The sequence below is a fragment of the Sylvia atricapilla genome, chromosome 7 (assembly GCF_009819655.1).
Source record: "Sylvia atricapilla isolate bSylAtr1 chromosome 7, bSylAtr1.pri, whole genome shotgun sequence".
Classification (NCBI taxonomy): Eukaryota; Metazoa; Chordata; class Aves; order Passeriformes; family Sylviidae; genus Sylvia; species Sylvia atricapilla.
In genome coordinates this window covers 19,052,353-19,080,272 of record NC_089146.1, presented here as the reverse complement: position 1 = coordinate 19,080,272, position 27,920 = coordinate 19,052,353, and the positions used below count along the sequence as shown (strand labels likewise).

The window sequence follows — 27,920 nt, the reverse complement described above, 5'->3', positions numbered from 1 at the left end:
TGTTTTTCCAAATCGTCCATCCCAAATTCCGACCTGTTAAGAGTATGTACCTATATTTAGCTAGTGAGATTAAGTTGCAGAGGCTTCAAGCAGGGCAAAAAGCACATTGGTCTGCCTTTTTTACAGACAAACCTTTGGGCAGACAACAGCTAAAGCTTTCTACTCCCTCCCCTTTCCCAAGTGTTTGCAAAATGGATTCCCAAAGGGAACTCACTGAAGAGCTCAGACTTTACCAATCTACTCTCCTTCAGGATGGCCTCAAGGAACTCCTTGAAGAGAAAAAGTTTGTAGATTGTTCTCTAAAAGCTGGTGACAGAAGCCTGCCTTGCCACAGATTGATTCTGTCGGCATGTAGCCCTTATTTTCGTGAGTATTTCTTATCTGAGCAAAATGAAGAGAAAAAGAAGGAAGTAGTTCTAGATAATGTTGATCCCAACATCCTGGATATGATTGTCAAATACCTGTATTCAGCAAGTATTGATCTCAATGATTCTAATGTGCAAGATATTTTTGCTTTGGCCAGCCGCTTTCAGATCCCTTCTGTATTCACTGTGTGTGTCTCCTATCTTCAGAAGAGGCTTGCTGTTGGTAACTGTCTGGCCATCCTTCGGTTAGGTGTTCTGCTTGATTGCCCAAGACTTGCGTTTTCTGCCCGTGATTTTGTTTCAGATCATTTTGTGCAGATCTGCCAAGAGGAGGATTTCATGCAGCTTGCCCCGCACGAACTTGTCTCAGTTATTTCACCTGACAGTTTAAACGTAGAGAAGGAAGAACTGGTCTTTGAAGCAGTAATGAGATGGGTCCGAACAGACAAGGAGAACAGAGTAAAGAGCCTGGGGGAAATTTTTGACTGCATACGTTTTCGTCTAATGCCAGAAAAATATTTCAAAGAACAGGTTGAGAAGGATGATATAATTAAAAGCAACTCAGACCTTCAGAAAAAAGTAAAGATTATTAAGGATGCTTTTGCTGGAAAACTGCCTGACTCTAGCAAAAGCACAGAAAAGTCAGCCAAAGGGGAGGTGAATGGCGATGTCGGAGATGAAGATTTACTGCCTGGCTACCTAAATGACCTTCCCAGGCATGGCATGTTTGTCAAAGACCTGATTCTTCTGGTTAATGACACTGCTGCAGTAGCCTATGATCCTCTCGAAAATGAATGTTACCTAGCAGCCCTCGCAGAACAGATTCCCAGAAATCATTCCAGTATAGTCACCAAACAAAACCAGGTCTATATTGTTGGAGGACTCTATGTGGAAGAGGAGAACAAGGATCAGCCTTTCCAGTCATACTTCTTCCAGGTACAACCTTTATAATTGTTGGTATAATAATAGGTGCTTATAAGGGTCTGCAAGTGGGTTGTCTAGTCTCTTTGTATGGAGATAGAGAGAAGTATCTAGAGGGAGTTATTTTTGTCTCAGAGACAGAAATGAAACCAAGGGACTTGCATCTTCTTTTTCAAGACTAACCCCTCATAAGATCTCTGAAAATATTAAAAATATTAGTATATTCTATCTAGGTACTGGCTTTCATTAAAGCCCACATTTTTTATGGTACAGGATGTCTAAATTTGGGTCTAATAATATTTTTGTAAATGCTTTAGCTAGTTTAGATCTGATTAGATGTATTTTTTTTTTTTTGCATCTGAAATACTTTCATGACAGCAGTAATGTGTGTATTTTAAGTGCCATTTTTGTCACTAAAACTGCAAAAGTCCATTTTTTCAAATCTACTTTTGAAAGCCCGAGGCCCATATAAATTTGTAATTTAGAGGCAGAAGGTTTTTTCCTCTGCAAACTGTCGGTGTCTGTACACTAAATACCATGTTTCAACTGACTGTAACTGTATATATTTGTAAACCTGTATAATATAAGGCTGATTAGTACTAACTGTATCTCCACAATATATTTCAGGAAAATTAGCAAAAATGCTGTTTGTCATGCTTATACCATAAGCTAAGTCTGTTGTGTTTTTAGCTACATGCTTTAGTGTGTATTCAAACTATTTTGTGGTGAATTATGCAATATGCTGTTGGCCACGTCCTCTTTTTAGGCACACTGGACTAAAAGAGTAAAAGTCCTGTTTCAATATGAAATAAAGCAAAGTAATAAGCAGTGATAGAATTTTGAAGCTTTCAAGATATTAAAAAATGCAAATATTGTTTATAGGAGTATGGCTTGCTCATTTCACACACGCTAAAAGACTTGGTTTCAGACATTTGGTACATCAATGAGAGGGAAGTCTTAGTTTGTAGGGGAGGGACTAACTGTTTCATTTCCATATGTAGGTATAAAATAAATAATCACCGAAGTGAAAAAATTGTTAGAGAAATACTCTTCCAATAGAAATAACGCATTGATGTAGTAATGTGTATTTAGAGCAGAACTGAGTAAGTCTCAGTCTACTAGAAAGGGGCCTCTGAGAAACTAAATCTCAAGACTGATTCTAAAAATAGATGATGTTTTCAAAATTCTACATTGTATGTCGACATCCATTTCCTGAAATCATGTTTGTTTGCTTGTCATCTTTAAACTTGCTTGCTGCTGCTAATCCCTGTAGTTACAACACTTGTCTGCATTACCCACATGGCTGTTGTTCTTTCCAAAATATCAATGTGGTGCCAAACCAATTTTCACTTGCTGGTCTTCCTTTTTTCACCAGTGAAGCACTGTATTTGGTAGCTTGCAACCTGGGAGAAAACAGGGCTGCCACTGGCTCAAAAATGCGTGACAAGTTGATGCCCTATCAGCAGTAGATGTTATCTTGCAGACTTAATAAAGAAAGCTGTGATCTCTGAGGGGTACATCTTCTCATTACCCCGCCCAGATCCAGCTACTGGGGAAATCCATGTCCAGGAACTACATTTCACTGTTGCAATACAACTTTCTGTCCAATAGGGGTGGTCTGTCAAATTTGGGAGATGCATTTAGCATGGAAACCTTGACTGTGGAACGTACTTCTGGAAGAAGAATGTCACCAAGCTAAATCCTGAACTTTATTTTGACTGAACTTTATTTTACTTTCTAATAATATTTTAATATAATTAATATAAATTTAATATTAATTTTAGTTTAATATTAATAATCTTAATATTTTAATTGTTAATATTTTCATAATGATATAATATTGTTTTTTAATATTTTAATGCCTTTATCCCCACAGAAAGTCTTAGCTTACCCTCACTTCCTGTACCAATGTCCAAGCAAATCTATATGCAGTAGGTCTGAGACAATAGTTCTTTTTGAACATTAGAGATAATTCAGGTTCAATCAAAAGTTCTCAGATCAAAACAAAAAATAAGTACCACAGTTCTAGGAAAATTCCGGTTTATTTTGCCATCTGTCCTCCTGCTGCTACTTCTCTGTAGGTGCTTTCAGCATACTGGATGTGAATTGAGAGAACTCTGAGATACTGCAGTAGAAATGACATCAATATTATTGCCAAAGGAGCTGCAGTGATTTCCTATATTGCTTAAGAGTGAAGTCTTTTTTTGTCTTCAGAGATCTCATGAACTTCTGAGGGTATTTGTGGTGAAACACACATCTGTAGCCTAGGCATTGCAATAGAAGCATCTGTGCCATTTGCCATGTGATATCTCCTGATCAGTAAGAACCATGTAAGCATGTCTGGCTCCTCATTGGTAGTGATGAGCACAACCAGCTAAACATACAGGTGTGGAACTGCAGGAGTGACTGTTCCCTCAGGCAGGAAGAACCATTTGTTCTTTCCAACATGACAGAGAACCAAGAGTGAGGGACCTTTCTGTAAGGAAGAAGAGCTTATTAAAGAGGCAAGGAAACAGTGAGGGTGAGCAGATACAAAGAGGGTTGTATGGCATTGACTCTGCTAGATCTCAGCACAATGAAGCATGGGTGGGTAGAAAACATTCATTAGCTGCACTGAGGGAAGGGCAGATTGTTCAGGCATGCAGATTTGCTGTTGAGGGACACTGAGTGCCAGTAGATCAATTCTGTGGAACAATATTCATTGTGTGGGTTTTTACTCTTTGCCTTTGCTAACCCCGCCTGTTGTGATGCTCTTTCAGCTGGACAGCATTGCTGGTGAGTGGGTGGCCCTTCCTCCACTGCCGTCAGCCAGGTGCCTCTTCGGCCTGGGAGAGTCGGACAACAAGATCTATGTCATAGCAGGCAAGGACCTTCGCACTGAGGAGTCACTAGATTCAGTACTGTGCTATGACCCTGTGTAGGTTTCAAATTTAATTATGCCCACAGAGAACATCTAGATGGCCCATTTTTAGTTGAAAAAAAACCTAACAGTGATCTTCTTGTTCCAGGGCAATGAAATGGGGCGAGATCAAAAAACTGCCCATCAAAGTATATGGCCATGCAACTATCTCAAACAATGGATTGATATATTGTCTTGGTGGAAAAACTGATGATAAGTGAGTTTCTAAGTCTTTTTATGACAATTAATGACATTATCTTCTTGGCCCTTAATAGATAATACGTTCTCACACTCAGAAATGGGTGTTTGCCTTTTCTGCATCTTTGGATTAAGGTTGCTAACAGTCTGACAGAGGGGAACACATTATGGTATGTAGGATATATTTTTTGGTGATAAGGTAAATTACATATGAATTGTAATCCAACTTGGTATTTTAATAACCATACTTATTTCCAAGGCAAATTTTACTTACACTGCAGACAAGTTACTAATACATAGCTATGAGGACCTTCACTGAATGTATTCTTTCCTTCCAGATAGAAATACCTAGGTGCCCTGGAATTATGGTCTCGATTTTTCCAATTTTCTGACCTGTGATGCCTGTTATACCTTAATGGGTATGACATTAGGAAAGTAAAAGTCTTCACTCACACTGAACATGTGGTGGTAATTTTAAGTGTTTTAAGTGTTGTAACGGGATATTTAAGATAAGTATTTGTCATATCAGCCAAAACAGCATAATAATCTTTCATTTACATAACCTTTGCTATATATTCCTCCACAAATCCATCTGAGTACAATATGCTGGGAAAGGATGTTGTCTTTCTCCTCAAAGGTACAGTGAAATGACTGTCCTGTGTAATGTAAAACACGTTTGATTTACTCCTGTGGATGGGAGTAGTGCTCTCAGATTAGATACAAGAAATGATCTCCAGGAGAGTAAAGAGGTGGTATAGATAAACTCATACAGTCTACCTCAATTAGATCTACTTAGAACAAGTCAAAAGTTCATTAAAAATGATCACTGGTTTTCTTTTTGCTCCCCAGGAAATGCACTAATAGATTATTTGTGTACAATCCCAAGAAAGGAGACTGGAGAGACCTGGCTCCAATGAAAGTGCCTCGCTCGATGTTTGGAACAGCTATTCATAAGGGCAAGATTGTCATTGCAGGTGGTGTCACTGAGGAAGGCCTTACTGCATCTGTTGAAGCTTTTGATCTGACCACCAATAAGTGAGTGCAATATTCAAGCTATTTTAATCAAGTGTTTTATCATCTAGGCTTTTAGGAGCTGTGAGGTAAGAGTCACAAAGCTGTTCAGGTACCTGTACTCCCACTGAGACATTTGGTCTACAGTCACATCTTCAGCAGCAACAACAGCAATTTACAGACCGGGTCTCTAGACACTTTTTGTGCACCTGCACACACTCAAATTATTATGCTAATGCCACTTAAAATACATATTTTGAAAACTATAGGGAAAAATGAGAGTAACTGGGGAACAATATGTCTGTATGAAGCTTATTTATTACTGAAGAATCAGGGAATCTGTAAGAAGTCCCTGGGAAGAGATGTCTTAACAGTGTAATTGTGTCACTTAAGAGTTGCAGAAGTCCCTAAGGGGATGAAGATATTGGAACTTACTGCTAACAATGTCAGAATTTTTTCCTTTTACTAAACCATGGCCTTGGTACCTGAATTTGTTGTCCACAGAAGTATTTTAGTGCACTCAGTCTACAGTATTTCTTATGTGTTTAACTTGACCTTTTCTTTTCATCCTTAGATGGGAGATAATGCCTGAATTTCCTCAAGAGAGAAGTTCCATTAGTTTAGTCACTTTAAGTGGAGCTTTGTATGCTATTGGAGGCTTTGCAATGATTCAACTTGAATCTAAAGAATTTGCACCTAGTGAAGTCACTGACATATGGAAGTAAGTTTAATTTTAGTCACTCTTTCCTTGTCAAAAGTCTTATCTAAAATTGGGGTTTGTAGACACTGGAGGTTAACACTATTTTTCTGTTTAACTCTGAAAATGAACCATAGCATGGGTTGTAAAGCATTTGTTGACAAAAGTTTTTTGTCAACAGATAAAAAAGTTTTTCAGAAAGTAATAAATAAACATGAGACTTGGATCTAATAACTACTTCACCTTACTAATTATTTGACTAGTCCAAGTCACGATCTTCAGCTTCTTCAGAAGAGTAAATTGCCATCTCTTGGCAGGTTTAGCCTTGCCAATAAAAACATTGTGACACCATGATGTAGAAAAGCATGTATACACAGAGGCCGGTACACAGTGATGCGTTGATAGTCAAATGAGTAACAGTTCCAAGAGAACCAGGAGTCCTGTCTCCTAGATTTTTCTGAGATAATCACAGCAGCAGTGATGAGACAGCACATCTCTGCTGCAACTCTTAGTTGCTAATGTAAATTCTGCAGTTTTAGTTGGCAGTAGGAAGGAAAACCCCTCAACTTTTTATGCAAGAATCTGAAGGAATTCGGAAGGGATGCTTAAAGAGGAAGGTTTTTCAAAGCATGACACAGGTCAGCAACAAGCTTTAGAGACCAGGAAAAAATAACTTGTGTGCAAGAACACCTTTCTGTTCCAGAGTAGAGGACAAAAGCAGCTTTTCATGGCACCCTTCAGCACATGGTTGCTACAAGTCTTTGCAACAGGTGTACTGTCCTCTTTTCCATGTATGTGTGCTGAAGCATGAAACTCAAATTTAAAGAAGCTATTTTCTAACGTTTTTTTAAATGCAGGTATGATGATGAGAAGAAGGAATGGGTTGGCATACTGAAAGAGATCCGATATGCTACTGGAGCCTCCTGCCTGGCCACACGCTTAAACCTCTTCAAGTTATCAAAACTCTAAACAAAATGCTGGAAGATAATATATGGTGAGGGAGTTTTGATAGGCTCTTCTGGTTTTGTTGCATGAAAATGTCCCCAAATTGTACAGTTTTGTAGCAGCATACTAGTCATACTGGGAACTGTTAAGACTATTTAAGATATTTCCTAGCTAATGAACAACCACTGAATTTTTGCCAGTGTTTAAATTTCTGAAGGGTTATAATTAATGTTGATTAGATTAAGATTTTGGCAAGAACTCAGTTTTCCACTCTGAAATTGCAAGCAACGCTAGTTAGACTTCCTTGCACTCAATACAATCCAGATACTGGTGTCTTGTCCTCCAAACAATGTGCATTAATTAATTGTAAAATTAAATCCAACTAATAGGTAGCTAATCTTATTCTAACCGGCTGTTTGTAAGGCCAGATTTCCCCTTTTAGTAATGTATGTAAATCCTGCACTCTTCAGCAATATCATGGAAATAGTCTCATCACAAACCTCAAAAAAATAATTTAGCTTGGAATTGAAATGAACGTTTTAAACAAAAGTGGTTTAATACTATATGGCCTAATAAATGCCAGTCTCAGCCAAAGCTATACTAGTGGACAGAGGAGAGGGTAGAGAGAGAAATTCACAAGGTTAGTAGCTCTACTGTTTTACCTACTATGTTTAGACTTCTGATAAAAAGGACTTTCCACTTTTTTTATGCTTTTATATTTATTTCCAAAGCAAATACTTTATGGATTTTTTTTCTCAGAGATCTGAGGCCAATAACAAGCATTCATGAAACAGTCCTAAAAGAACTATCTTTAGCAAATACCTGTGACAGAGAGGACTTTTTCATTTACTACAGAGTTGATGCATTTTGACGTTGAAACTTTGAACAATTAAACTTTGTTTTTAAAACGATAAAGTATCACTTGATAGTGTCTTTTTTTAGTGATTAGCTCATCATCACTATCATATTGACAGGACACAGATCTCTTAGTACAGCCCAAAATAGACCACTCAGTTTTCTTCAGAGCATGCTTACCATTTTTTGTAGAGTATCTCTCCAAAGGATTTCTCCATTGCAAAAAGAGGGTGTCATCAATCTAAAGGATTTCATAAATTTAAATCTAATTACAACTGATGTACCAGGAAATCTGGAAAAGAAGGCCACCACACTTGATTGAACAGCAATGCCAACTATCAAAGGACCCCCCTGCATTGCCTTCCTATGAGACAGAAGTAAATATATGCAGAGGAACAGCCATCATAATTCTTTTCAGTATGTTACTGTCCACTAGTACTTAATATGTGGGGCATTTTCCCTTTAGTACTCAAATCTTTAGCTGTGCTTAGCACCTTTTTATTGGCTCCAGTTAGATCACTGGTTTACACCACCATCCACTCTAACACTTCCTGATTTAATATAGAAAGAATGAGTGCAAAGAATCAAGGAAGGACAACACATTATACTGAATTGATTTTTTTCTTTTCTTCAGTGCCCTTTCTGGACCACCCATAACAAGTTTTAATCTTCTTCCTGTTGTGCATACTCATAACTTTATCCATACATAATTTGAAGAAAACTGGCTTGGTACAGTGACTGCTAGAACCCTGGAAAGCAGAGTTCAGCTCAAACACGACCACCCTGATAATTTCAGTGCCACTGCCACCTTTCTTACACTCAGAGGCTGCTACTGGAAGGTTTTCTGTACAGAAGCAGAGTCATGCAAAACCTCTTTGACATGTAGTCCAGCTTCTGAAATACTAACCTAGATTTATAATTGTCTTCTCCATTTTATACAAAATACAATGCACATAGAATCTTTCTATGCACTGTGCCTTCAATGACATTTCCCCAAAGCAGTCATTACATCTTGGAGCCCTCATTCATTTGATAACCCTAAGTGTCTAGACTACCATCTACTAGTTTTGTCAGTCATCCCACAAACATGAGGGCTGCTTCAGGAGGAAAGTACCTTACAGCTTAGATCAGTTCTGTTGTTTTTTCTTGACTTCCCATTCCTGTCCTGATTTGTATTCAGTTAATAAAAAAATTTTTCTTCTGCTACTGAATAGTAAAAAAAAAGTGACAGATGCATAATGGCCAATTCAGATATGCAGTTGCTTATCTCTGCCAGGTTTCAAGTGAAGTGGTAAAAGAAGTGAAGGGGTAAAAGAATGTGTTCTGCTTCTTCTAAATAAGCAAGAAAACATATCCTCATTGCACATGTGAGAAAACAGGCATAGCTGGCAGTCACCCTAAGGTGATGGCAGCTGTAGGCACAACATGGCTGCCTCTGGAAATGGGATGATTTGCCAAGCATAACGCGCCCCTGCAGTTAGTGCTCTGCAATGAACATTCTCCTGGCTATTCCACTTCTTCCTTCTACATCTCAGTGTCTTATGCCTCCTGCACAAACCCTGGCAGGGTTTTCAAGTATGTGCAGGTGTTCTGAAGGCTCAGCCATTCTTCTGCACACACCAGATCACAGGGTAGGAGAAGCAGCTGGAGGTTCCTCACCACACAACACTCTCCCCCAGCATAGTCTCCCACAGTATCTCTGTTCTGAGAATGGAAACTGAATGTCTCTAAGCAGCTCTATTCTTAGCAAATCTGCATTTCAGTTTCTTGGTTTCAGAGAACAGATCCTGTTTGATTCCTAACTGCTCATTCTGTCATGTGCTGGAGGACAGACATAGTTTCCAGTAGATTGCTGACTCCACTCTCCTAGTCAATAGTATTTCCAACTTTTCCTGTGGAGAGTTTTATGTCTGGCTGAGCCTCTGTGCTATTTATTTAAGAGATGATAATGTAATTTGATTGCAAAACTGCCAGATTTGCGTGCTCCTAATAGCTTCCAGATAATGAGAAATCGAAAGCATCTCTATCACATCTTCACAGCCCACTGTGACCTGCCTTTTGCAATCCCTAACAAATTAAGGATTAAATCTCTACATCTGATGACCTTGGCAAGCAGTGGTCCATCTGATACAGATAAAGAGATTTTTGAAACCTAAGTATTCCAGGATTACCAGCTGTTTGATGGTCCATAAACTGTTTTTATAAAAGTACTTTAGACTGCATGTCTGATATTACTCTATTCCATACAGCTGCTGTCTCAGGTATTCCAGCTGTTCACTTTTTGTTGATAGAACCATGGAATTCCATTCGAAGTGAGGAATCTGTAGAACAGAATGGTACAAACTGACTTAACATTAGAATAAGACACACACCATATAAGAGCAAAGAAAAGGCTCTCCGATATGTTGTTCTCCACTTGAAGATTTTTTTACCACCTTCCAAAAGCCTGGCTTACTCTAATAATGAAAAGATCCATTTCTTATTGTAAGATTCTCCTTTATGTAGTTACAGTCAGTCTGCTTCCAAAAAGCAGCATAGTTGCAGAGATATAAAACAGATGCCCACACAATACAGGCTGTGACAACTCTGTTACATCCTCCCCTCTTCTAAAACCCAAATTGAGAGAAAAATCCCAGGTCACTGTAGTTTGTAATGCTAATGTATCAGACTGGAATGGTGTATCAGTAGTACAACATGAGAAAGGATGATTATTCTGTTTAAAAAAAAACCCAACCAACTAAATTTCAGTTTAAAAAAGGATTCTAGTTAAAATTAGGTTAAGTGAGTAATTAAATATATAGGAGCCTCCACATTAATGAGTCTCTATTTCTCAGATGTTTCAGTGCTGGTGGTGGTTATCTCTGTCCTCTAGTGTTCCATGTCACACCACTATGACTGCAGCAGACAAACAGCATCCATATCCTGTCTGGCAGCTGCCAAAATTGTCTTATCACTCAAGGGGAGTATGTTCAATCTTTTCTACCATAGAAATCTTCAGTGAATTGAACTGCAACTCTCATTTAACTTTTTCTCCTTTACTCAGGCTACAATGAGATTGCTAGTTTGCCTGCAGTAAGGTCTCAGTAGGACCTTTTAACTTCAATTTTGCTTCACCCTCTTTCAGAGAGGGTGTGAGTTCCATGAAGTCCTAAGACCATTTTAAGAACAGCTTAGAATTTACCCCCCAAAGACAAAAATTGCTCTCTCCCAGTAGGTGCTTTTAATGATAAAACTGTCTCTAAATCTGTTGCGAGGAAAATGGATCATTTTGCACTACTGATACAATGCAGAAAAGACACAAAGTATTGCTGACTGCTCACCTGAGCAACTCGGTACCCCAGCATTTCCAGGTGTCGCTTTTTCACTGCAGGTTCTCCTTTCAGATGACGTGAATAATCTTTGCTAAAAGCTTTTGAATCAAGAAATTCCAAAGCGATTCTGCAAACAGTAAAAATGTGCATTTACTTTCGGGTCCCACCTGAATAACAAGAAGTGATAGTTCTAGTTCACTATCGATAGGTGTGATAGATAGACAGATAAACCAGACAATTATCAGAAAACAAAAATTGAACAACTCCCTGGAATTAGACAAAACATTTTCCTCCTATTTATCTAGAGATACTTGAATACAGAAAAAGCATTTTCTCCCTGCATCTGTTTTTGTTCCAATGGTACAAACAGCTATCCAGCATTTTAAAGGCTTATATTTGAAGAGGTGGGAGGAAAACAGTATTCCAATCTCATAAAGCACATTTCAAAAACCTGAATTTGGTTTGGCTGGGATTGAGGTACTTTTCTTCATACCAGTTCATACGGTGCTGTGTTTTGAACTTGTGACTAGAACTGTTAATAACACACCAATATCTTGGCTACTGCTGAAAAGCACTTGCACAGCATCAAGGCACTCACAGTGCATACAGGCTGCATTGATGAGAGGTTGGGAAGGGACACAGCTGGAAGGGAACCTCAGCTGCCTAAAGCACTATTTCACACCATATAACTTCATGCTCAGCAGTAAAGCAGAGGGGACTTTGTCCCACACAGCCATGGCTCTGGCACAGGTCTGTAGGTGGACGGTTGCATCCAGCCATCGACTGCTTTGTTTCCCCCTCCTCCTTTTTTTTCCCTTCGCTTATTAAACTGTCTTAACTGCAACCCAGGAGTTTTCCTCCTCACTGTTACCCTCCATGTTCTCTCCCACATCACACTGCAGGGGCATGAGCCATGCCTTGCAAATGGGAGGCAGCAGCTGCAGCTAACCCACCACACCCCAGAAGGCTAAGCCTCATTAGACTTTGGAAAAAGGAAGAGAGCATTAGGACACGAGCATCAAAAACCCTGTGGATGTAAACTTGGAAGAGCTAATATGCAAGAATTCAATGAACTGACCTTTGAGCTCCTGGTGGCAGACCCTTTCTCCCTTCATCCTTGATGTCACGTCTCAAGTGTATTCCCCCTACACCATCCAAAGGTATATGCTGAGCCATATAGGAAAGAGGCTTTTTATTTACATCCAGGACACACTCAAAATCTGCCAGAAAACAAAACAAACTTGTTTGCTGACAAAATAAAAGTGAAAGAATTTGATCTGTACAATGTTTACTTCTAGAAAAACTGATAGCCATAATTAGAGATACAAAACATTATTTATACTCTATGGAACTTTTTAGAAACTGTATTTTATACAATTTCTTCGCTGCAGTATCTTGTGTTATCTTGGAGACCATATGACCAGGAGCTTCTTAATCTTGGTGGCAACAGTGATATGAAAGGACTCCATAACAATTTTTAGAGTATTAATTTCTCACCTATTTCATAGTAGTAGGGTGTGAGAACAGATATTCTTGAGTAATTCTTCCCTCCTAAGATCTCTGTCAGCATTCTGTGAATATGCTGTCGCTGTGGATTTATTCGGCTCGTGCCTACAAAGACAAAATGAAGAATTCATACATCAAAACGTCCACAGCCAAAATTCTGAAAATAGTGCTTTCAGACATCATATTTTTGACAGCCAGGCTACTGAATTAAATATTTTCCACAGATCTTGAGTGTTATTCCATCATAATTCAGAGACAAAGTGATCATATTTTAGCTAGAAAGTGGCAGGTGCATGCTATTAGGTAAATTTTAAATCCAGACCTTAGATCCCAGGATTTTTTCATTCACATACTGCAAAAAGTTAAGTTTTAGGTTTCACCTGGTAGATTTTGTTTGCTTTTAATTATGTTTAGACATGTATTTACTCACCTTGTGTTTATTACAGCCATACCACACTATTTGCCACTTTTCTGTCCATTGCAGATTAACACCTTGCTCCATTAAACATCTTCAGACTTAAAGACAAAGTAGCTGAGTTCTATGGATAGCACAGCAGATCTCCCCATGTGAATCGGTGGAGGAGATACTGTCTTTGCATTTAGATGGATTTTCTGAATGGATCACTATTCTGAAAGATCTCAGTTGCTACACTCGATGACTAGCCTACTTCTCTATCTCTCATCCCTGATGATCTTGATTCTTGTGAGAAAGAAGGGAGGACCAAGTTCAAAAGGAGGCAGTAAAAATATTTACCTTGAAAAATTTAAGTCAAATGTTCAGTTTTGTAAGTGAAGCAGGGAGTAAAATGATCCATCTTCACCAGTACAGAATGATCCTCTTCCTGCCTTTCCATCCTTCATGCCATAAACACTGTTTCTGTGTATTTATATTTTAATTCTTCTGCAGAAATATCCCATTTCTATTACATTAATTCTCACAAGAAAAACCAGTTTGCTCCCAGTTGTAGTAAGCAGTTGCACTTTCCAAGAATCCATGCTCAGCAGAGAGGGGTGTGCCTTCTGTTGTGTGCTAGTTTCAGCATGACAGTTTTAGAAGAAACATCTAGTTTCTAAACTGCCCTTTCAAGTAACAAGGGCAGTTTTTCCTGTCCTAAATTACTTACTGTTATGAAAGACACGTTGGCAGTATGGTTCATGAAACCAAGGGATGTGAAACTCTGGGCATTCCAGACAGACTGCTCTGTTCAGTTTCATGAGACGTGAGTGGACCCTCTGCTTCACTGTATCAGGTAGGACTGATTTAAAAAAAACAGAACATGGAAATGTGTGAACTCAAATGTGAAAACTCCAACAAATTGAACTAAATGGTAACTTCTGAATTTTTTACTGGAAATGCAAATATCTGTATACTATGGCATTTATAAAACTCATGCTGGAGAACTTTAGAAAGGTTCACAAAATCCTGGAGAAAATAAATGAAAAACCTACAGTTCTGCTCAACATTAAGAACAACAGCAAGACAGAAGATAGAAATTGCTTCTATTGTAATTTAATACATTTAATTAAGCAGCTGAGGGCAAAATGGCAAGAGTACTTTGATAATGAACAACACAGAGGTAGAGAGGAATGAAGCAGTCAAACACTGTCTCTTATTTAGAGAGAAGAGACAAGTAGGATATATTTCTTGCAGAGAAGAATCCCACATTATTCCTTCAGCCTTGTGACTATTCTAGTAATAAACACCACAGTCAGGTAATCTTATTTCCAAAAAACCCTGAAGAATTATTAAACACAGAGTGCAATAAAATTGACTATAAAATTTGCTTTTTATTACTTTCCCTCATCTGCAATCAAGACTATACTTCTAAAAGAAAAAACAGATTACTGTTCATTCCTTCCCTTTTAGCACTCAAATTATGACTATATAATATAGAGGGTGTCTTTCCTGAAAACAGAATCATTTAAAGAGTAATTCTACATCTCAAGTCCAAATTGCATTTTATGCCAAATGCTCCACAATCAAATTCGTCAGAAGCTAGATAGCTACCTTTAAGTTGAGCATCCAGTTTGCTTAGGAAAGAAACATTAAATATTGTCGTTATCAGAACTGGAGGAAAATACCCAGCCATTGCCAAAACTTGACCAAGCAGCACCAAGTGATAAGTTTCAAGATGACCTTGAAAAACCAGAGAACAACTCATATTAACACATGACAAAGTTGAAAGGATTTGCAATGCCCTTTCCCTGGCCTCTCAAATCATCTGATTTTCCCTCTTAATGTACAACACAAATCCATACACGTCCCTCTGCAATTTTAACTATTTCTTTGTGATAAATTGCACAAAGTAGCCTGTTCCCAAATGATGATTCCTTGGGGAACACAATTCTATCCAATAACAACATAGTGAATTAATCATAATTTTCACTTACATTTTACTATGCCAAAAATCCTTTGCTAGTCTCTTATCAACAGTCATTTTCAATGGGTGAAACAAAACCCAAAATTGAGTATTTGTCATGGTTTAACCCTAGTATTAGTAGTAACTTACATACCTTTTCTTTGCTTAATAGAAGTACCATTCTATTCCCATTTTCATTCAGTAAATTCTTTGTCTATTGCACTTACTTAAGTTAGAAGTAAGATGTTGGATACAACTTTTAAAGAATTCTTCATTGTCAGGAGGGTCATAATTCAAAGCAGAGAAAAGGAAGAGAATAAAATAGATTTCAGAGGGGGGAATCTGAAAAAAAAAATACATCCTAAATCAAGTCACTGCAAAATATCCTAATATTGCTTTATAATAAAGAAAAGCTTATAATTAATTCAGAATTTGGAGGTTTACAACTAGATGAAGTATTTTCTAATTTTTTTTCTTTGGTCAACTTTTTCTGGAGAAAATAAAAAAAAAACAAAAACAAAACAACCCACAGTAATAGTTGAAATTGCAGCCACAACTAGAACTTACAATTTATTTCATGTAGGTGATCCACATGTTTCTATACACTTAAAGAACCTTTTATAAGGTTTTGCATTAAATGTTCTTAAAGAAATTAAATTGCAACAGAGTAAAATTGAAGATTTATATGAACACCAGATTGAGAATGAGCAGATAGTAAGAAAAAAAAAAGTAATTTTGACCAAATAGACAGGCTATTGGGGAAATCCCCACAACAGTGAGTACTGTTAAAATATCCACCATGTGATGTGACTTTATGTGACTATTTGTAAAGAAGTCTAAAAAATTAAAAATTATCAAATGTAAAGTTGAATTTACAACTTTAAGGATTATGGCTGACAGAACACTGAGTGAACAATAAAAAAGAAATGAAAATTAATGGTAAGTGCAAATTTATATACATAGAAGTAAAACAGCTTTAAGTGAGCACAAAAAAAATACGATCTCCAAATCAGCTACACTGAAGAAAAACTCTGAAAAATTGTGCTCTGAAACACATCAACTACTAACCTGTCCTTTCCTACTGAAAAACTCACAGTAGATAGAAAGAAAAACTGCGATACCTTGTCTATATTTTCAACAGTTACAGAAGCTATCCTGTCAAATAATGCAGGACAACGGTGGTCTGATTTTATGAGGAACAAAGACAAGGGTAAAACATTTGCCCATGTTATTTGATCTAGCAAGCGTTGACACACGGGCAGAGTTTCCTCACTCAGGACTTCTTCGAACCACTCTCCGCTCACATATGAAAGTTCTTCCAACAGAAGATTTAAGTTGTTGGCTTTCTGAAGCCTCTGAAATCCACAGTCATTTAGTTTTTGCAGCAGCTTGGCACATAGCTCAGAACGGTTTTGCCGGTGCAACTGGCCATGATGATTCCACTTGACAAGAGCTGTAGCAATGCAATTCAAATGATGGAGCCTGCACTGAGGTAGAACTGCTGCTGCTTTGTTTATAATCATTTCCTCCACTTGAAAAGAAGGAAGCATGGCCAGAACACGAATTATGGCTGCAGTATCTGCAGGTATCACACTAGATTTTAAATAACTGGAAGAGAGATAGAAATAAAAAGTCCATCAGTAGTAACAAACTGCAAATGTTCAAGCAAAACAAAACAAAACATGCTTGAAACTTCTAATTTAGAAGTCAAAAGCTGCACATCAAATATCAAATAAGCAGAATATTAGTGACTTGGCAGAAATCAGCACATCTTTTATTTCAGCAAGATTAAGTTCTTCCCTCTAATTTATTCAAAACTGAAGAAGGGGAAGAACACAATGAGCAACTCAGTCAGCTGGTGAGACTCCAAGTGTTACTGATAAACACAGACGTTCTTAGCAAGGCCAGAAGGTCCAAATTTGTCAAGGTTATCTGTGAGTTCACTGGCCTGGTTAATTTCTCTGATTTCTGTCCTAAGGAGCATCAGGTTTTGAGGTGTCTGAGGAACATAAAGACATCATACACCAAAAAACATGTACAGCCAAGGCATTACATTCCCATAGAGGCTGAGCAATGAAAGCAAGATCTCTTCTATGGCAACTTTCTGTTATTCTGCACGAGCCTAAGAACTAACTGGTCAGTTCTTCAATCAAAAGAGTACTTCTGTGTCACATTTTCACTTGTCCCAACCAAGGCATTCTGTCTCTTTTTCATTACTTCTTCTGTCAAACATCAAATACAATATTAATACCTATTCATCCTATCAAATACCAATCAAAATTTATTGGCATTTCAACATTTCAACATCATTATATTACAGTGGTCAAAAGAAAAATGGGAAAGAGTATTTTTAAAAGGTATCATCTATATTAGCAGATACTATTGGGTCTGTAGTCAAGAAAATATCTACTTTGCATCCTTTGATTCATGTGTTTAATAGAATCAAATAGTTGTAACAGTTTGTTACTTCTTCATTTTTATGGGAACAAAATACTAACATCTTAGATTGCTATTTAAAATCTTAAGTAGAGAACTGTTTAAAACTCAAATAGCTACATTTCCAAGAATACACACTTACCCTAATAGTAACATTTTTAGTTTGGCAAACAGCTCCAGATCCTGGCAATGCAACGCCACCAAGGATTGTGTTAACTTTACCAACTGTAATGCATGATAGCTATCCAAGTGTTTGTGCAGAACAGAAGCCATTCTAAATATAGAGAGGAAAAGATTACATAGTATTAAGCCAATACAAAAGATACTCCAAACGCCAACATGCAACACGAGAAAGGAGTGTCCTGTGGTGCACAGTACCTATGTGGAGGGTCTCACACACCTGCACTCCTCTGCACCGATTTTGACACCGTTGTACTTAAAACAGAGCAGCCTCTCTCCACTTACTGAATTGCACAATTAAAGTCCTCATCACAACAAATCAGCTACCTCACACTACTAATTTCTGCTGCAGATTTCACAGTCAGTTAAATTTAGAGTGGACCAAGAACATAAGAAACTAGAACAGCATCACCAGCTTCAGCATCACCGCACACACTTCCATAACAGTGCTTGCTGCAGCTGTGTTGGTCTAACGCTGCAGAGGAGGATAGGTTTGTAGAGAAAGATAATACCTTAAGACCCTCTTTAGACAGTGAGACTGAAGAAGAAAAGGCAATAATTCACCTGACCTTCCTTTTTGCATCCCTTTGCTCCACAGGACACAAGGATGTCCTTTTTCTTTCAAGGATATATTTGGTTCATATAACAACCTTCAATCTAATAACTGTTCACAACCTGCACTTAACTCTGCTGTATCTTTGACATATCTAATGCTACAGCTTCTGTGCCAAAAACAACAACTTCTTTTCCATTCACTGTATGACAGACACTACCTCTCCCTATAAAGTTTTCAATTCAAAACGGAGGAAAATGTGGCCCAGATTCTTCAAAACACAAGCTTTAATAGTCCAAAATAGGACACAATGACTTTTGAACTAACAATTAACAAAAGTAACAGGATCTCCAAAACAGGACATGTTCTCTGCAACGTACTACATTTCATATGCATTCTCATGAATTTACAGTAATTGTTAGAGGCTAAGATCACGTATTTGTAAAATAGACAGATACTATATAACAGTAACTTAGTTGAGGGTGAAATGCCTTTCTTTGAAATTCCCAAATTGTCTCAATTACTTCTGGGTCAAGCGGCAATACTCTAAAATCTGTAATAGCCAATAACTTATAGTGAACAAGCACTTGTGTACAAGTGATGCACCTGCTGCTCCTAACTTACTGGATAGGTCATCGTTTTCCACACTAAATGGAAGTTTGCCTAAAAAATACAAATTCTTAGTAATATCAATAAAATTACTTTTTGAGTAGATAAGAATTTCTGCATTTCATTTTCTGCATAGTCTTCAGTATCGTCAATACTTGGTGACTGCTAAATTCCTCTGCCATGTGTTCTGCAGTTACTAGCAACCTAAGGAGGAAAAGACAGGTTTTCCAATGAAAAACAGTTGAAAATCTCTGGCAAAGATTACAGCCATTTCTTTACATGTGCAGAAAAGAACCAAAAACTACTTCTGGAAGCAAAATTCTCCCAAACTAGAGACTTTTGTTCTGTGGACTTTTCTTCTAAATATTTGGTCTGTCTAGCACAGATGTAGGGTGCGAGTGTGTTGGATCAGTGCATATTGTTCTGATGTTACAAACCAGCGAGTCCAACAATTCTAAAAGCAGACAAGTAGGGAAGGTACTCTAAGCCACAAAACAACTCATGATCAATCAGCAAGCTACAGACAACAGAATCAAACATGAACTGAACTGGTTCTGTGGTAATTAAAGTCAATGTTTATCACAAACAGTAGAAATTTTAAAAAAATTAAGAACAGCTTTTGTAACTAAATCAGCTATGGCAAAACCAACACAGGCTTGCAGCATGTCCAAATCTCTGAACAAAGGAAACACTCGTGAAGAGAAATACGAAAATATGGCTCATTGTAATTAATACAGAAAATTCTGCCTAGAACTGCAGGCTTTGAGAGACCCATGAGTAATACCACCTCCAAATAGGATTTTGTGGCATAAGAGAAACAGGCAGAGAAAAAAAAAATCTGTCTCACAATACTACGCTCTAAATGAATGCTGAAGTATTCCCTGATGATGATTTTTCATAAAGAATGGGATGTCAGTAATCTGGTATAAGACAAAACTCAGGCTTTTTCAGCTACTGATAGTCTTAAAAACGAAAAAGCAACACATATCACTGCATATACTTCTCAGGAGAAAGACAGAAAGGTTTTTACTACCACCCAGTGTGAAAGGAAGTCTGTAGTTTAAGACACAGAGCTACAGGATGGCCTTGCATAACAGCATTCCCTCCCCTCTTGACTCATGGATCTGGTCCAACTTCTTAATAAAACATACTGCTTCGACAGTGTTTCCATGATGAAATCATCCATTCCTACAATGGTACAACAAGGAAACCTAAAGCTCAGCTCACAGATATGCTGAGAAAATCCTCCAAACACCGGTACATTTTTAATTTCTGTACAAGAATACGTGTATCATAAATAAGACAAAATGATTAATAAACTTACCTTTCTCTAACCTTGGATCCTGCCATAGGCCCAAGAGAAAAAAATAATTTTGCAAATGTTTCAGGATCATAACAATCATCTATAGCTTCAGATAGCAGCTGTTTAGCAATCAAGCGGAATTCAGCATTGTCAAAACCCAGCTGCTCATACAGTCCAAAAATATGACTAATGCTGTGTATGTCAAGATGGGAGGCACTTTCAAGGAAAATCCTGTTGCATTTTCCTAGCAATGGATGATATTTCAGTCTAGCATTCTGAAGAAACTGCAGTATTCTTCTGGCATAGTTGAAGTGGACTTCATCTTTTTCTTCTAAGAGCTGCTCAGCCTTGTGTAGTAATCGATCTCGAAAACTCTCTGTGATAACTTCAGATATGCTGACCATCAAAACTGACAAGATCCTAAAAAATTCGAAATGTTTTACATTTACACGTTGAACACAGTAAGCAATACATTTTAGATTTATTAAATGAAATGCACAAAGAAAGGAATGGTAGTTCAGGTGTTGTTGGCTTCGGTGCAAAAGGAATTTTAAATCTAATGTAGAATAAATGGATGAGCAAACACCATTTATCCTACTAAAATAAAAATTCTGCTTTCAGTGAACTACTGAAATAATACAAATTTTTCAGCCATCTCTTACAAAGTTATGCATGATAAAAAGCATTTGCCTCAGGAAAGCAAAAGCATTTGCCTAAGGCAAGACCCTGATCTGCCTGATTCATATTTGCAAAAATATCTTTAATGTTCAATAGGCACTAAAGAAGCCCAAACAATTCACCAGTGACAGACTGGGGAGAAGAATCATTGTCACTCATAAAGAAAGAATCTCTTCCTAAGGGAATAAAACTTATGACCACAGAGAAAGTGATTTTAGAAAAGAAATGCAGTCCTATTCAAGGGGTTTCATAAGCGGGCTCCTCACATCTGAAAAAAATCAGTGCTGGGTCTGCTAGTGCTATATAAAGCAGAAAAAAGAAAGAGAAGCCTTTGCTGTAACAGCCCCAGGGGAATAGAGACAAGAAAAAAAATTAGCCCTTTGACTAGGACTAGGTTTTAAGTCATTTAAATACAAAGGTAATGTGCTATTCATGTCAGCAAGAGAATTTATTAATTCAACTTGACCAGAAAAGCAATGCTCTGAAGATAAATAAACACAATATTGCTTTAAAACCCCTTGCTGCTGTTAAGAAAGCCATGTCATAGTAGAGAAACAATCAATGTCAAGGGAGAAAAAGAAAAGTATCTTCTGGTCAGTCAATAGCCTCTAAATTACAAAAAAAGCCATTTTAGAATCCATTTTTAGAATCAGAATAAAGCTGATTCTAAATATCTGCTGTCCTGTAAGTAGAACAGTGAAAATTAATTAAATCTTTATAACCTAAACAATCAAGCAATAGTTTTAATCATTTAGATTGGTTATAAGGAAGTTCTTCATAAATTCATTGGGAAAATGCATTCACTTGTCAATGAATGCACAAATACAAAACATGCCTTTCCCACAAATCCCCAGCTGAAGCAAAGCAACCTCCAGTTGAAAAAAAAGGGAAAGTCTTCAGAAAAGATAAACCAGTAATTGCAACATTTTATTTCTTCTGCTTCTGACACTTACCTTATATCCTGTATAGAATCCAGCTTCTTGTCCACAATATGAGCTACTTGGCCAAGTACGGGACTGAAGGGCCTGTGCTGCTTGTATAGGCACAGAGCGAATTTAGACAAAGCAGGCAGACTAAGCCTATCAAAACATTAAAGACAGTCAGATAGGACATCTACCTTTTGTTTCTAGTCAATAACCAAAGACAAAAATCTCTTTTAACAAGTATATAGAAACCAAGGTTATAGCCAAATTACAAAACAAGGAAACAAAGTATCTAAGCAAAAAACCCTAGGTGTTTAATATTAATGCATGTTGTGTATATGGAGTTCTACAAGAATTAATTGTCCTTCACTTGACTAGCATAAGAAATCTGTAAAGATTATATTCTCAAGCAATGATGTCAAATGGATAAAATGAATGTGAGCAATTTATTACATGAATATGATTTTGTTTTCAAGCTGCACTGTATTTATTTACTTGTCAAGATGCTCCACATATTAAGAAGAGGCAATTCTATGAAGCTGGTGTGGCATATTCTATGGTGCCAAGACTGACACTTGGTTCTGCCATTATCCCAAGATTAAAGAATGAAAACTGCAATATCCCTCCTCAAAAAAAAGACAACAAAACACAACAACAAAAGGCACAAAGGGAAAATGTTTAAATACAAAATGTTTTTACTAAAATTGAGATAAGCATGGTTCTAATAACCATTTAACACCTGGACAGCAAGCACTGAGATAAAATTGTAAACATTAAAAACTGCAATTCACTTCAAACACATAAATCTACATGAACAATATATTTCAAAATCTCAGGTGTTGGGCCCTGTTGTTGCAGTATCTGAATCTCTCAAGCATTTATGTACCAAAGTCTATATGTATAATTTTCAAAACTTTCAAAAATACAACTGACATTTAAAATACTCATATAATATTTTAAACATAAGTACTCTCTGAGAACTCCTGCGTAATCTCACATGAAGCAAATCATGCTTGCAACTTATACCTTTCACAAAGCACAGCAGAACAATACTTGCCTTTCTAATCTTCTCCATGCTTCTGTAACAAGCACTTTTGCTAGAGAAATGTTGCCTTCAATATCGAGCCTTCAAAATAAAGACAATATTTTATTTCAATAGTTATAAAGAAATAAGAAATACATCCCCTTCATTATTTATCATAGTGTTTTACTTTTCTATCATTCCCTCCATTCAAACAGATTATAAACATTTGTGCATGAATAATCAGAATTCATAATCATAAAACATAGTTACTGGGACTGCAAAACAGATCCATTCTGCCTATATCTCCAAAACTCAGGCACAGGATATTATGCTGTCTGTGTCACACAGTCAAGAGTACAGAAGTTGTGGCAGGGCAGTCTCATCACAGTTTCCTTAGGAGATAGTTCTGCAGTCAAAATTCCTTTTATTTTATTACCAAATACAAAATGTATTTAATGCTTTTTACCTCATGATGCTATACAAGGTATCCACTATCACCTCATCTTCCATGTGTTCTGCCTTGTTTTCTGCCAGAATGCAAAGGGTAAGAAACTCGGAGTGATTTCTTACATAGTCACTAGACCTTGAGAGAAGGGACCTCTTCTTTTGCAATTGCCACAGCATGTTCAATGCAATTCCCACATGCTTTTCAGAAAGTCTGGCCTTGTTCCTTCCCACAAGGCTGAACACTTCATCTTCATGGGTGCAGCCACTTATCTGGCTCAAAAGCAGATCACTACACAGAGTTCGAGCTTGGTAATGTCTCAGTGTAAACAAGCAAACCTGCCTCAAACAAAGCATTTTGCTATGCCTACCAGCTAGACTTAAAGTATTCAGAAAGATTCTTCTTTCACTTTTCACAGAAAACCATGCTGTTACAAACAAGAAGCTCAAATAGTTGAAAAACAGAAGATCATTTTCCTTTGATCACTGGTATGATCACTGCATTAAGAAGTCAATTCTGAGGTACCTGTAATGAGAATGTATCAAAGCACTTAATTTCAGTCACAACAACAAAGTAAAAATCAGTGTCTCTACATTACGATGTTCTAAGCAAGGTAAACTTAAGAAGAACCTACAGCCTGGACTCTTCTCATTGAAAAGCTCCCAACAACAAACACTGACATGCTCACAAGTACTATGAAGTTAGTCCACTTGGTAAGTTTTCAAACGTAGAAAACTACCTTTAAAGGCCACACGTGCTATCAATGCTACTACTGAGAAGGAAAAGCTAAAGATTTTAACATGCCAGTACTGCATGACTAAGTGAGGCTTACTCCCTTACTAGGCCATAACCCCAAACTGGGGTCCAGGAACTGACAGAAAATACAACTATTGGTGGTAAAATGAAGTGAGATGGTTTCTACTCAAGAAGATTTATCACCTTCGTATTATAAGATACTGATCAATCACACACATTCAGCTGAAACTGTGATTTCACTAAAGAAAAGCAACCTGATTCCAAATTATAATGGAAGCTACAGCCTTATACAATTAAATTTATTAAGTATTCATTTGTTTTCTTAGAATATACCCTGATTTGTACACAGTGCTAACAGCTACATATTCTACAACCTACACAAATGATTCCAAGCTGGAGTACACAAACCACTAGTGATAAAAGTCTTAGTACACCAAAAAAGCCTCGTCAAATTCCCTCAGCTCAGAGATCATAGAAAAGTCGAGAAGTCTTGCTTTAGAAGATATAATCATTAACAACTAAAATTATAAATACCTTCAACAAACTTGAATGCTCTTCAGCTGGAGGCATGATTCCATCAGTGCAATGTTATCAAGGTGATGGCAGTGTACCCACTATCTCTGTTGAGGAAGAAAAAACCTTATTTGTGCATCCTGTGCAAAATACTGAAATCATTGCAGAAAGATGGACATAGGTGGATTTCCTCTGACATCTGTACAGTGCTCTCTTCTTAGAACAAAAAGCCCATATAGCATATTGCAATACACTGCTGTCACTGACACTGGGGCAGACACAAAGAAAGCTAAAATGAAGTAATTTTAATTTATGATCTGCTATAATAAGAATTTTTTTCTTCCCTATGCAAAATGAAAGGATACAAAAAAAGGCACAAACTTTTCACACACTATGTATTAAGTGCTTTTTATAATAATGATTTGCTTTATCGTCCCTTTTCAGATATTCATTTCATTTTTTCCATATGCGAGTTGGTTTTAGAAAGAATTTACCTCCTACAGTAGTAGCAAGGTATGAGAAGTCAGGATAAAGCAGATACCTGAAGAAAATATAAAAACCTTAAGGCTCAGTTTCCTGTAAATTCATGTGACAGACACAACCTTTCCCCTTTTCATGCTGCAAAGGACCTTGCATTCCCTATCCAATGATGGAGAACCAGGATCTCTACCTAAAACAGCTTGAGGAAAGCTTTCAAATATTTCTCTATTCCATTGAGCAGATGCAAGTGATTTACCACAAATTTTTAAGCAATTTTAAAAATTAGTAAATTCAGGTATCTTTCAAAAAGTCCATCAAGAGAAAACGTCGGATGTTTTCAGACACACAATTACATAGAGTAAAACCAGGAAATTCGGATCTACTTAAATAACTGTTCCTAAGGTGTCCTAGTTACCATGCGAAACACACACCAGAAGGACAAGAAGTTCTTTAAAATTATTTTCTATCGGTTGAAACGCAGTTAGCAAATTCAAGGCTGTATTACAAAACGCAGTGAGCCAGGAAGTCTCCCAAAAAGGAGAAATTGTGGACACTCACCCCTCCCCAAGTACAAGAACTCTTAGAGATTTAAGCAACTAAGAGATTTAAGGTCTCTCAAGAGAGCAGCTTGTGCAGTCCCGGGTGTTTGCCGTGCCTGCCCGAGCCGCCTCAGTCCCCGGCGGCACAGCCGCGGCGGTACAACAGCCCTGCCTGTGCCCTCCCAGCGCCGCTTCCCGCGGGGCCCGCCGCCCCCGCCGCGGGCAATCCTGCCCCAGAAGCGCCCCACCAAGAGCGCGGGAAGGGCCGGGCGGCCGCAGGATCCGCCCGGGGCAGCGCTGAGGGCCGCTCCCCGCCGCGCCGGGCGGCCGGCCGGGTTAAACGAGCGAGCAGAGGAGGCAGCGTCAGCTCCGCAGAGGCCGGTGCGAGGAGAAGCCCTCAGTTCAGCTTTGCACAGCGCCGTCCCGGCCCCCAAGCCGCGGCCGCTCAGCCCGGAGCCGGCCGGCCGCCGCTCCACGTGCCGCCGCGCATGCGCCGGGCGCGGCACCGCCCCTCAGCCCCGGCAGGGAGCTCCGGGCACCCAGACCTTCCACAGGAAATAAAAACGCCAGCCTAAAAGGTCTAAGGTTCATACCGATTGCTGCATATTAAACACAGCAACGTTTTTAGAATCCGTTCGGGGGGGTGAGGGTGGGAGAAGTCTTCCCTGCCTAGGAAAAGCACAAAGAGACTGAAGTTCTGAAGGGTAAAGTTGAAGAGCTAGGCTTTGTTGTACTGGAATTAATGCTATTTTCTTTTACAAATTTTTTATGCATTGCAACAATAATAAATTAAAAATGAATGACTTTTGGGAGACAAACCTAACATATCTTGCAACAAGTCTGATGCTCATGTTGAATATACTTAGCTCCAGGTCCCCACCATTGACAGCAGCAAAGACATTTAGAAAGGATGATAACAATCTCAGATTGCTCTACATTCTATCCAAAGAACCAGAACTACTACCATTACTAACAGGACTGTTGCCATGACCAATTCTGACCAGCTGTATTGCAGCTGTCTATCAAATGTTTGGGGGTTTACTTTTTTCTGTCAATATATTGGATACCTACGAATATGGTACTCAAACTAATAGAATAGACCCTAAGTCATTTATTATAGGTATGTGGTGCTTTAGAAAAGGAGCACGTGTTTTTTTTAAACTGGGTAAGTTACAATTTTTGTAACTGTGGAATATGTAATTTGGACAGGTTCTGTGTCCTCCTGCTAACAAATTCCAGATTAGCCCAGTTACATTTTACACAGGCATGCAAATAACAGAGTGAGACCCAAACTCTGTCAGGTGAGCTTAAAGGGTGGCACATAAGGTACCTCTTTCAAGAATGTCAGATCTTGTACAAACCCACATAACAATTCCAAGGCATCTGAGGGAAAAACTAGCAGAAAACAATTCCATGTTCATATGAAGGAGACTTCTGTAAATCACACAGATTTTTCATTTACAAGATGCAGAACTTTTCACTTTTGTCTTATGAAGTACATTTGGATAAAATAAAGCAATGCCTAAACCAAATTAAAAATGCTAGATAAAATTGTTAAATTTTAAATTGAAAACATAAGGGAGGAAAGCAAGACTTAACAAAGCATGCTGTGCTGAAGTCAATGTTGATTTACTGAACAGATGTTCACTCCAGCTTCTTCAGGATGTCAGAACTCACGGGTGTCACGTTGGTTGGTTTTTTTTTTTTTTTTTTTTTTTTTTTTTTTTTTTTTTTTTTTTTTTTTTTAACCGAAAACCGCAAGGAACTCATTGGGTTTTCTACTTCTAACAAACTTTTCATCAGCCAGTCATATAACTTCCATTACTTCCCATTATGTATGTGGTTACTGACCCAAATGCCTACTGGTTGGAATTAAAACCCATCAAAGCAGGTACATATTTCAGTGCCAGTCAGGTAATTTTGAAGGTGCTCACAATTTTAGGCATTGTCATAAACTTTAGTTTGTCATTCCTTAGTTTTAAGATTAATTAACTTTGAATTGCAATACATGTCTATGGGACACTGTTATCACTCACTCCTTTTTTGCACTGTTTTCCTAAAATCTCGCCTTAATTCTTCACAAGCCCTGGTGAGGTGTACTGCCGGAGGAACCCTGAGCGCTTCCAGCACCGTGCAGCACGATTCATTCACCAACCCCGGGCCTTACTTCGCGGGCTCATCGCTCAGGCGCTCGCCGCCGTCGGGCCGGCGGGGAGGACCAGGGCCGCTCCCGAGCAGGTCTGGCCAGAAAGGGCCCGTGTACCTGCCGCGCTCCCGCCCCTCCGGCTCCTTCCCGCGCGGGCCTGCGCCGGCGGGGCTCGGGGCAGCGGCAGGGGCGGAGCGCCGCCGACGAGCCCGGGGAGGCGGGCGCCCTTCCCCCAGCCCCTCGGGCTCCTCGCGAGCGGCCCACGCC

The 27,920-nt window shown here is 38.3% G+C and overlaps 2 protein-coding genes across 2 annotated transcripts; one reads left to right on the top strand and one right to left on the bottom strand.

Moving 5' to 3' along the window:
* Positions 1-115: 115 nt before the first annotated feature.
* Positions 116-8,038, top strand: KLHL41 (kelch like family member 41). Its single transcript, XM_066322842.1, has 6 exons — positions 116-1,301; positions 4,046-4,203; positions 4,295-4,402; positions 5,233-5,418; positions 5,969-6,115; positions 6,949-8,038. The coding sequence occupies exons 1-6, from the start codon at positions 192-194 to the stop codon at positions 7,058-7,060; spliced, it is 1,821 nt and encodes a 606-aa protein (XP_066178939.1). The 5' UTR covers positions 116-191; the 3' UTR covers positions 7,061-8,038.
* A 2,030-nt stretch (positions 8,039-10,068) lies between these two features.
* FASTKD1 (FAST kinase domains 1) lies at positions 10,069-24,584 on the bottom strand. The gene is made up of 15 exons (XM_066322845.1): positions 24,510-24,584; positions 23,241-23,744; positions 22,808-22,876; positions 21,781-21,906; positions 20,171-20,569; positions 18,940-19,050; positions 17,647-17,778; positions 16,190-16,676; positions 15,296-15,410; positions 14,717-14,845; positions 13,833-13,964; positions 12,700-12,813; positions 12,281-12,422; positions 11,212-11,329; positions 10,069-10,212 (listed from the first exon to the last, which is right to left on the bottom strand). The coding sequence occupies exons 2-15, from the start codon at positions 23,573-23,575 to the stop codon at positions 10,123-10,125; spliced, it is 2,499 nt and encodes an 832-aa protein (XP_066178942.1). The 5' UTR covers positions 23,576-23,744; positions 24,510-24,584; the 3' UTR covers positions 10,069-10,122.
* Between the last annotated feature and the right edge of the window lie 3,336 nt (positions 24,585-27,920).